Here is an 11,012-nt window from a genome sequence, read left to right as displayed (position 1 = left end):
CCGACATTTCCACACACACACCAGCACACGAGAAGTCTCAGTCTCCAGCAAAACAAAACCCGACAGCGAGGCGAACGGGCTTTCTTCGTGTCAGCGTAGCCCCTCAGCTTGTCTGCCGAATTACTTTTATTTTATGCCTCTCTGGCAATCCCACCCCATCCGGCTCAAGTATCCTGGATTAGAAAGACTTTCCCCAGAGTCCTTTTCAAAGGGAGCCTCCCACAGACCTTTAAATCCCCCACATTTTATGGTGCAGATATTTAACAGCTCCGAGAGGGGCAGGGGGGAGAGAGGCCGAGGAAAACAGTTACAAATCGAGCGGCTGCTCCTCACACCGCCCAGGCTCCTGATGCCATCAGCGCCGTTTTATCCGGCTTTCCCCCCTCTCTTCCCCCGATAGCCGCTGAGACAAGCGGCAAAGCGAGCATGGGTCCGGCCAAGCGGCCAGTTTCCCCCTCCCCAACGTCCCCCTTCCCCCAAAACAGAAACCCTTGCCGCAGAAAGGAAACGCGATACCCTTCTGTCAGACAGCCGGCCGTGCCTCGCCTAGGTGCGGCTGAGCCGTGCCCCTGCTGCCGGGGCTGCGCTGGGGGTCCCGGCGGCGGCGGGGAGGGCACCCCCGGGGCACGGCTCGGCTCGGCACGGCTCGGCACGGGACGGGAGACCCCGACCCGCCTCCCCAGCCCCATTTCGAGCTGTGGGGACGTCGGGGCGCCGCACGGCGCGGGTCCCCCCCCGCGGGCAAAGTGCCGCCCCCCGCCCGCCCCCGCCGCCGGAGGATGCTCGGGCGCAGCCGCCCCGCGGGGGCCCGGCCGGGCTCGGGGAGCCTCCCCCCGCCGTGCGGGGCGCCTCGGGCTCGCCTCCTCCCGCCCCGCCCCGCCCCGGGGCCGCTCCCCCGGGGCCCCGCAGCGGAGCGGCTCCCGCGGGCGGCCCGGGGGCTGCTCGGCGGCGGGCGGGAGCGCCGGGGGGGGCCGGGCCCACCTGCGCCCGCCCGGCGGCTGGCGGTGCCCGCGGCGCAGAGCGAGGCTGCTCCGGAGCGGCGGCGGCGGCGGCGGCGGGGGGCTGGGTCCTCCTCCTGCTCCCCCCCCCCCCCCCGGCGCTCCCGCCCTCGCACACTCCTCTCTCTCTCACGGCCGTCCGTCCGTCCGTCCGTCCTGTCGGCACCTCGCCCGCCCGGCGCACGCACGCAACCCCCCGGCGCCCCCACATCATGCTGCCGGCCGCCGGCACGGCATGGACCCCGGCGGCGGCTGCACGGCTCCTCTCCGCTGCTGAGACCCCCCTGAGGTTTGCGGCAGGTAGCGGGCCGGACGGTTTCCAAGTGCAATAGGGAAAAGCGGAGGGGCGAGGAAAAGGATAAAAAAAAAAAAAAAAGGGAAAAAAAAAAAAAGGAAAAAAAAAAGGAAAAAAAAAAAAAGGCAAAGGCCACCAGCCCAGCCAAGCCCAGCTTTGGATCTCAGTGCAGGTATTTCTGCTGCTGTGTTCATCCCTTGCCGCCTAGCACCCCGATTTTTTATTTTTATTTTTAAAGGAAAGGAAAAAACAAAACCAACGAAAAGGAGAAGTCGAACTCTCAAAGGGTTACTATGCAATTGCGACTGCTTTCTTGGTTTTTTATCACTTTGAACTTTATGGAATACATTGGCAGCCAGCACGCCTCCAGGGTACGGCGACAGGGAAGAAGTAAGTGCGAAGAGATTTATACTTTGATAACTTCTGCTTCCTCTCGTTGTGCCGTTCACCTGCTCGGGAGCTCCGTGTGCCCCCGGCGCCTTTGCTAGCGCTAGGAAGCGAGTCCCGCGCCCGCGGCGCGCCCGAGCGGATTTGCTGCGGGAGTTTGGTTGAGTTGGAGGGGTGATGGAGGCGAGCTCCCAGCCCCTTCTGGGCTCTCTCACCTCGCCGGGGTGAGCAGCGCCGGCTCCGGGAAGACCTGAGTGTGCTCCTTTTTATTTTAATGTGCGGTAAAAGGGAGCTCTGCCTTTCTTAGCATTTCCCAAAGGGAAAGCAGGATGACGCGACAGGTAACTTTGGTTTTGGCCGCGATGCCCCGAGCGCCTTTCTCCACCCTCGGACACAGCTTAGCGATCCGGGGGAGGACGGAGAGGGCAGCCCCCTCCCCAAGAACCGCCGGGACGGACCAACACCGCAGAGCAAGCCCAGCGACGGCGAGAGGGGGGCTGGGGGGTCCTCCAGCCTCCGCTCACCGCGGCGGCACCGTCCCCGCTCGCCGGCTCTGCCCGGGGACTGCAGCCCGACATTTCGGACGGTTTTAGTGCCCCTGGGACGGAGGGAGCCCGCCCCGTCTGACCCAGGCAGCCCCGATGCCCGCCGCAGCAGGCAGCCGCCCGGGGCCGGGCTGGCGGCGGGCGGGGACCGGGGGTCCCGGGGCAGCACCCGGGAGTCCCGGGGCAGTACCCGGGGGTCCCGGGGGCATAGCCGGGGGTTCCGGGGCAGCACCCGGGGGCGCCGTGCTGGGACGCCGCTCCGGCCCGAGGTGAGGAGGGTCCCTGGGAACGGCGCCTGCAGGACGGCGCTGGTCCCGCCTGGGGCACCGGGGGGGCTCCGCTGTGGGGACGCGCCCCGGGCCCGGCCGCCCCCGGCAGCTCGGGGCAGGCACTTTCCGCGCACCGACGGCGGCGGGGCCGCTTTGGTTGCGCCTGCCGGCGGCAGATGCCGGGGCAGTGTCAGAAAGCACGGCAGCCTGCATTTAATCAGCGAGGGGTACGCCGATTTACCTCCTCGGGGAGGGGGCGGGGGGTGCTGTTAATATTATTTTTTTTTTCGTTCTGCCTTCGTTCCCTTCCCCCGAGCGCCGCTGCCAGCGCCTGAAAGCCTCCTTTGTGCTCTTCGCCTCCCCGCACAAGCTCCGATTCACCCACGGAGCCCTGCAGCGGGGCGCAGCACGGCCCTGCGCTCCCCACGGCGGAGGGAGCACCCGGGGCTAAGCAAAACACGTCAGGGCGGCCGATTTATTGTCCTTGGCAATGGAGCGCCCCGCAGCCTCCATCCCTTCCCACCCTCTCCTTTAACCCTGGCAGCCGCCGTCCCGCAAGCTGCGGCTGCCCCGCGCCCCACAACTCGCCGGGGGCCCCCGACGGCCCCCGACGGGCGCGGTGCAGGGCTTCGGCCGGGGGGAGAGGGGGGACGGGACGCCCCTGGGGGGCAAAAGGGGGCACCGCGGGGTCCCGGCGGCGGGGACTCGCAGCGGGGGCAGCCCCGGAGCACCTTGTGCGCGCCGTGCCGTGCCGAGCCGGGCCCAGAGCCGGGCCAGCGGCGACCTCTGCTGTCCTGTGCCGCGGCGGGCAGCCGGCGGCAGGTGCGGCGCGGCTCGGCTCGGCTCGGCCTGGCCTGGCTCGGCTCGGCCCGGCCGCTGCCCCGCGGAGGTCGCCAGGTCACTCCTATGGGGGGGGAAGGCAGCCGCCGTGCTGCCCCGGGCTGCTGGGCGCAGGGCAGCCGCTATATGCCAGCATCGGGGCTGCCGGGCGTGAGTGTGCGTGTGTGAGAGCGCTTGTGCGTGTGTGTGCTCCTCGCCCGGTCCTGCCCGGGTCTTTCTTAGCTCCCCTCCTTTAGCTGCGTAACTTTCGGGAACGACAGCTGGAATTGCTGGCTGCAAAAATTAGCTGGTTTGGTGCATAAGGAAGGTACCAAGAAGCTGCTCACAGTTTTATGTTTAAAAGATGAGAGTTGAGCTAAATTCACAGTGGAATAAGTGGCTGAAAAAAAATCACGGCTAGAAATAGGCGGGATGGCTACTGGAAAGTTGGCTCCTTGTTTTGTAAGGGAAGGTAGATAACCACCAGAGCATCTCACGTAGGCATGGTGCACCTTGTCTGCTGGTTGAGGTCTTCGGATCAGGCTGGCTGTAAGCCATGCTCTGGTGTAACCACTAGGTATTGGGTGCAAAGCGAAAACTAGTGTGAGTGTTTATGGAAGTAATTACAGCAGAGGTTAGGGTCACCATTTGCACTTAGTATTTTAGCTTTTAAAATCTATAAATAGTTATTCATGAAGAATGCAACTTGAAAAAGTGTCAGTGTGCAGATAAAGAAGACACCTGTCAAAGCCCTCTGTCTGCTGCGTGGAAGGTTCTCTCTGGATTTCCGTTTCTTTTTTCCTCATCAGCTTCCTTTAAGCGTACGTCCTAGTCCCATTGCTGGGGACGTGCTTTCGAAGTTCCGTTCTACCTGTGCGTTTTTAAATGCAGCCCAAACTACTTGCTGTCAAGCAATGAATCAGTGAGCCCATGTTACTTCATTTTGGTAAATATCCGAGGGCCTATGTTGTGTAGAATCTATCATGTTGTATGCTGCCGTATTTTAGGAGAAAAGAATAACAAAGCCTGAACTGACTAATTCAGAATATGCTGGGCCAAACTCTCAGCTCATATAAATTGAATTTTCCTTCTTAATTTACCCCAGCAGAAGGACCTGGACCTGAAGTATTACTTATTTTGTATTGTCAAAGTAATCTTTACTAGGAGAAAAGTCTGGTCTTTCACTCCCCAAACTCCTACTGCATTTACCAGCTTGAGCATCCTAAATTTCTGTCTCATACAGAACATAGTTGGCTGTAGAGAGGTGAAACTCATCCGAAGTCAACAGCAGAGTGTGGACAGGGGATTGTGTCCATAATTAGACACAGCAGACATGATCAATAAAAGTTCAAAGCAAACATGCCATTAGCAAAGAGATGTGTGTTTTTATTCTGATAAGAGCACTTAAGATTAACAAATTGAGTTGCTTATTTGGGTCCTACAAGAGAGATTAATATGCAGCAAGTATAGAGTAGCATACCAATAATTGAGAAGTTCTACATACCTGCCAGTGTGTACAGTTTTCTGAGAAAAGAAGTAGGATTAAGTCAATAGCTCCAAAATATTTTGGCTCTGCAGATCACCAGCAACCCTCAAAACTCAGTACCGACAGTTGTACACCTTTCTCATTGACCTTTTAACTGCTGGAAATGAAGCATTATTTAATACGGCTCTGTGAATGACCTCCGGAGCATTTGCCGTGACCCTGTGGGCTGTGAGTGAGCCGGGGGCTAAATTTGGGAATCACCAGAATAAACACAGTGACAGAAAATAGATAGAAAGTTCTGCGTTTGTATCGCGGCTCCTACACCAGGGTGTAAAACTGTCAGCACGACGTAGTGGGGTTGCAACGTGCCTGATACTGGTAGCCCATCGGGGCCTGATGCTGGCAATTGCGTCCTGCCTTTGTCCCTTTGTCCCAGGGCTCCCGAAGCAGCAGCGCCGTCACCATAAGGGAGTTTGCTCCTTCAGCTGCCCCTCCATGGGCTCCTCCGGGCTCCTCCGCTGCCGCAGGACAGCGGGTCTTACAGCGTCCGCTCCTGGTCACGGTCACAAGTGGAGGGATCCACCTGGCCAACTCTCTGCCTCGCTGTCTTCCTCATGCACAGCCATGTACAAGTCCAAAATTAAGTCAGTGTGTGACTGCATGACTGAAAACATGGCTGTATGAAATAAAACAGAAGAGAAATGACAGAATGCAAACTGGCAAAATTACGCCTTCGTTTTTTTTACACCCTCTGGAAGGGTGTTATCCACACAAAGTTAAAATTTACTTATTTTGCAACAGGAAAAGAGGAATTACATTATTAATTAAAACAATGCTACATTTTGGAGACTTTTAAAATTATTAATAGTTCACCATCGATATGTATATTTCTAGTACCTGTATGTATGTTTAGGGCTGGCATGGCACAGATAGTAATATAACATATTCTAAACATAAAATAGGTGTTGCTAACATTTTTTGCTGTTGTTTTTAAAGGAAATGAATTTAGTATCATAGTGCAATAATTTAGGGCAGAAGTTAGCCAAGTAAGCAGCCATCAAGTAAGCTGATTCTGTCCTTGGGCAAGATTAAATTATTTTCACTGTTAGTTTTCTCTTTCAAAGTATTTGTATGTCGCTGATACATTTTTTTTTTCTGTGATGATTGCATATTTGTATTGTCAGAGTAAATACTTTGCTGGTGACAAGTGCATCTTTTTTTTTTTTGCAATGAAACTGTATTTCTCATTTTTGGATGAGATCCTGTTTGTTTCGAAATAGACTGTAAATTTCCTATTACAGTCATTAGAAACAAAAGCAGCCGTAGGACTGTTTCATCGTATTTTCATAAACTGTGAACATATTTTATAGTAGTGATATCTTAAATAATTAAATATTAGAAAAACACTACCCGTTGCTGAAAGCATTAGAAGATTTACGAGGTAGTTAGCTTAATTTTTGTTTTGTCTTGTTTTGTTTTTAAACTATATGTGCACGTAGACCCGTGCTTGAAGTATACCATCTGCTTGTGGAACAATGTGTATTATTATCCCAAGAGCCTTAGCATGTGAGAGTAAAGAACGTTACAGACCAGTTCCCATTTCATATCTGACATCTGAAATGGTGATAATTTCTTTCTTTCTTTTTTCTTTTTTTCCTTTCAGCTGCTGAAGGCATTTCTTAGACTATTTAAAATTTCTGTTAAACTGTAAATGCATATATCACCACCACTTCTCAAAACCATTGATATAGGATGTATATCAGCAGATATATAAAAGCCCTATTTTTCTTTGCAGAAAGAACAAAATAGAATTAATGTGATGATTTTAGAGCTTGAACCTGCCTCCATAGTTTTCAGTGGAGAAGATCCCATGGAGTTTTCTGGAGCTGGAGAGGGCTCTTTTTCTGCAGGATCTCAGGAAAGATTTTGAGTTTGGAAGAAGCCTTGTGCTACAGTACTTGCAAAATTTTACGATCCAAATATGTATGATACCTATATAAGAAAAAACAATGCCCTGTACCTTTCAAAACTCTGATATATCATCTCCTTGGGAGGCAATCTCCTTCTTAAGCGTACAAAAAGAACAGCTATTTTACTACTTTCACCTACTGACCCAACTGAAGTCAATACAGTTAATGCTGAAATTATTTTATTCTTTTAAGCTTGTAATTAGTGTACCAAGCCTTTGCAAATCCCTGGTCTGTTCCTTCTTGCTGTAAAGTTTTTGTTTTCGTTTTTCCTGAAGACAATTTAAGTCCTAATATCTAATCAACAAAAATTGAGTGAAAACTTAAAAATCAGATGTACTCAATATGTTGTTTAGCCTGATCACTTTCCCTTCTAGTTAATAAAGCAAATGTTGACTTGACTCTTGCTGTTATCCACTAATGTTAATAAACTGTCTATCATTTCATATTCAATCATTTATAGACGGTGACTACTCGGAAAACTCATCCAGTAAAACCATAGGGGTTCTTAAGAACTTCCCTCCCTACAATAAAGTTGTCTCTTTTTCTCTTGAAATAAATTTAAAAGTTGTGAAAGCCTGGTGAAAGAGATATAAAGTCTAAAAAAATAATAATGTTTTTGTCTAATTTTTAATTTTGGATTCTGAACAACTCAAAATCACTTTGCCAATTTTTCACCAAAATAATTCAGAACAAAGCAATCTTATCAGATGACAAAAGGCAGCTGAAACCATATGCTTTTTTATTCAAAAGTCTGTCTGTCTGCTATTACCACAAACAATGCAGCAGATAAAAATATTCAGAGAGTATTTGTTCATGCAAAACATGTTCTGTCTCTCTCAAAATAAATAAATAAATAAATAAAATAATAATAATAAAAAAAATCTACAACATTCTCATAAATAATTACTGGTAGTGACATAATAATTACTTGTTGGACACTGTCATAATAAAATCCAATGGGATTTATTAACAGTTTATATTTTTGTTGTTAGTCATGAACAGTGCAATGAGCAACACTACTTATAGGACAGCTGACTAACAAACATCTTTGTGTGTTTCGATTTCTCGCTTGTAAGCTATAGATCACACATTTTAAAATGTTATTATTTACTTGTGTGATTAAAAATAGCACCCGCTCAAGGAAAAGAGCCACAAAACTTACACAGCTCCAGTGCTGTTGATCTGGGGATCGGAGCTGAAGGGCGAGAGACGGGAAGGGAACCTCGCCTCTCATTGGGGTGGCACCGAGGTCCCTGCACTGTGCCGATGCTTCTGCTCCACACAGCAGAGTAATTTCGGGAAGAACATAAAGGGATGCTTATAGTGATACTTTTAAATGAAAGCAAAACCTTGAACTGCAGGTCTATACAGAGCTATGGTAGTGCACTGCTATAAACATTATCCTTTCAAGCTCCTTATAGTGTGTCAGCTTTACGTCCTGACATGTTTTGTGTTTAAACTTAAAAGGTTCGAGATGGGATTTCAGATGTTTGATGTTTCCTGCAGGGTAAAGCAGATTTTGGGGCACTGTAAAATAAAACAGGAGCTCATTGATGAGTGTTGGAATAGCAATGATGTGTGATTTCTGCGGCTTCCTGTAAAGTGCTAGGGGAGAAACAGCAAGGCTCAGATCCAAGAACGGGACTTAGGTGCCTAAGGTGTGTCTGGGGCAGGATTTAAACACCTGAGTCCCTTACTTTCAAAGCCCTGCTTAACTGCCAGTTCATCCCTGAAGCATGGGCATTTCTCAGATGTTTTGTTGTTTCTACCATGAGCTGTCAGCTTGCCAACTCTGAGCCCTCACCTGGCACAGGAGACTTCTGAGCTCAGGTCTCTTCTGCAGTGACCGACATTTGCTCTTACAGAAACCCTGGGTAAAAAGGCAGCAAACAGAGAATAACGATTAACAAAAATAACAAACCAAATTTCTTCCAAAGGTAGCTCAGGTTTCCCCAGGCAGGCGACTGCTTGCTGACAGTGGGCTCACCAGCCCTCTCCTCTCCTGTGCTAATGGGTGCAACCAAAGCACCTTAGATGACATGGGCTAGAGTCAGGTGAGACAGAATAGTTACTTTACCCTAGTTTTCCAACTCCTAGCTGAATATTTTTGCTGCTAAGCTTTTGGATACATTAAGAGCAACAAGGCTGCTGCTCCTTCACAGTGTGTTTCAAAAGACAAGACTGAGGCCTCCTTTGCTTTGTTAAAGAACACAGTAGCTTGCGGGGCTGGGCCAGGGCACCAAACCCCACGGACAGCTAGGATTTGAATCAGTTTCTGACCCCAGCTGAGAATTCCTTGCTCAGTGTGCTCTTTTTTTTTTTTTTTTTTTTTTTTTTTTTTTTTTTTTTGTCAGTGCATTTTGGAGGCACCCAATGCTTTCCATGTGTTAGAAAGCAACTTGGATGCTGCTGTCAGGGCTGCTAACAGTACTTCCACCAAAGCATCGACTGAGGGCATCACTACACAAAGCAGTGATGTTCAGAATAGCATTAATCCTTTATCAGTCACTAGCTCATCCACCCCACTTCTCTCAAAATAGCTCACCAGGGAGCAGCTTTCCTGGTGATAGCATTATGGTGGGAAGTTACAGCAGATGTAGGATTTGAGCATTTTTTCCTCATCTCCCCTACGAATTGAGGAATAGCATTTCTTGGAGGAAGGAGAAGGAGAAAGCTCTCATGTGAGCCAGAAACATAGGAGCAAACAGCTGGTGCAACAAGGTTTCCATTGCATTTCTTGACTAACATTTACAAACATCCACATGAACCAGAGCTACTAAAACCTGACACTTTAATATGTTTACAAAGTTTATATATGTTATCAGCACATGTAATACTCCCAACAGGATTTATTACAGGTCCCTTTAGCAACAACATTTTTTATTCATAACAGCTCCACCGGTCAGAGAGAGGAAAACAGCCAGTTTCTTCAGAGCATGCCTCCCACGCACACTTGCCCTGCATTATTAGATTGCTTATTCATGAAGATTACAAATACCAGTGTCGGCAAGTGTTTCATAACCTTGTTTCCTTTTCCTAGAATGTTCATAATTAATTTCACTACGTTTTTTCTATGCCACTGAATAAGGGGTTGCTGGTTTTATTTTACTTTATGCTACACTGCTGAATGAAGAATTACCCCTGCAAAATAGAACTGAGTGGGACCAAAAGATATTTATTTAACATGTAGTCAGAGTCAGAAGATGTTAAGTGCATGAATTTAGCAAACACATGGAGATGGATGAAGATTCCAGAAAGTTTTAGTATAACACAGCATTGAAAATAATCACCTAAGATGAGGCACTGGGCATAGTGTCCACAGATGTCATAAAATATAATAGACAAGATCTTACTGGCTGGAAAGGTAAATAAATTACACAGTTTGTTATTTTGCAAAGATATAGGTTATGTTTTGCAGTCCAAAACGAAGTCACACATTTGTCTTTTAGGTTTCTCTTTTATGAAGAGTTGAGCATTTAATGAGTTTCAGAGTTGAGGATGTATTAAAACTGAACGTGCAATTCTGTATGACAGCATAGAATATATAACTGGTGCTACATCCTGGATAAGTATTTTTAAGTCCAAGATCCTGGTTTTACAGATAAAATATTTTAAATGTGCTATTTAAATTATCCACTGATGAGCAGCTTCAGTCATGTAAGAAGTTGTTGGTAGGCTTCAGGTACGAGTGAATATCAGCAAGAGGACATCCTTATGGCTGCTTAGGTCATGTACTATTTTCTAAGAAAAGACTAAAGTTATTTTAAGTAAGAGGTAACTGTAAAAACAAATTCCCCTGTATATATTGTGGACAAAAATATTTTCCTTTCTCTGTTGGTATCATCTATTTCCGGTAACAACCTACAAAATTTATGTGATTTGAGAATGCTGTTTCTCTTCCATAAATGGGCACCATGTCCTTTCATCTGAGTAATTCTCAGAAAGAAGAAGTTGTTACATTACTAACTCTGAATTAAGTATATTTAAGGAAATAATGTAACAAATAGTGACATGTTTTATGATTATGTGATCTCTTAAGGGCCAAAGTGGGCTCCGTCAACATGAAAATTATGGAGGAGATTTCACATAAGCTTTCTTTTGCAATTTATTTGTGTGCTGTGGCTGGATACTCTGATGAACACAGGTCGTCCCCAGCTTTATGGAGGTGTGGAACAATGTGAATGGGGGGGTTGCCAAGATCTGGCTTGCCACAAAGGAAACTGTAGACTGTACACTTCCAAGA

At 48.5% G+C, this 11,012-nt stretch overlaps 1 protein-coding gene across 2 annotated transcripts in view; it reads left to right on the top strand.

The window, feature by feature from the left end:
* The first annotated feature begins 1,349 nt into the window (after positions 1–1,349).
* Positions 1,350–11,012, top strand: part of RSPO3 (R-spondin 3) — a 60,727-nt gene continuing 51,064 nt past the window's right edge. The window contains exon 1 of one of the 2 annotated variants that reach the window (XM_048065544.2): positions 1,350–1,683. In XM_048065544.2, coding sequence (XP_047921501.2) covers positions 1,587–1,683 — 97 coding nt within the window. In that variant the 5' untranslated portion in view covers positions 1,350–1,586. The remainder of the gene's footprint in view (positions 1,684–11,012) is intronic. The other variant, XM_013175415.3, reaches the window with a different exon arrangement.

This window comes from Anser cygnoides, chromosome 3 (genome assembly GCF_040182565.1).
Source record: "Anser cygnoides isolate HZ-2024a breed goose chromosome 3, Taihu_goose_T2T_genome, whole genome shotgun sequence".
In the NCBI taxonomy this organism is placed as follows: Eukaryota; Metazoa; Chordata; class Aves; order Anseriformes; family Anatidae; genus Anser; species Anser cygnoides.
The sequence above is the reverse complement of the archived record's forward strand: the minus strand, read 5'-3'. Positions and strand labels throughout refer to the sequence as shown.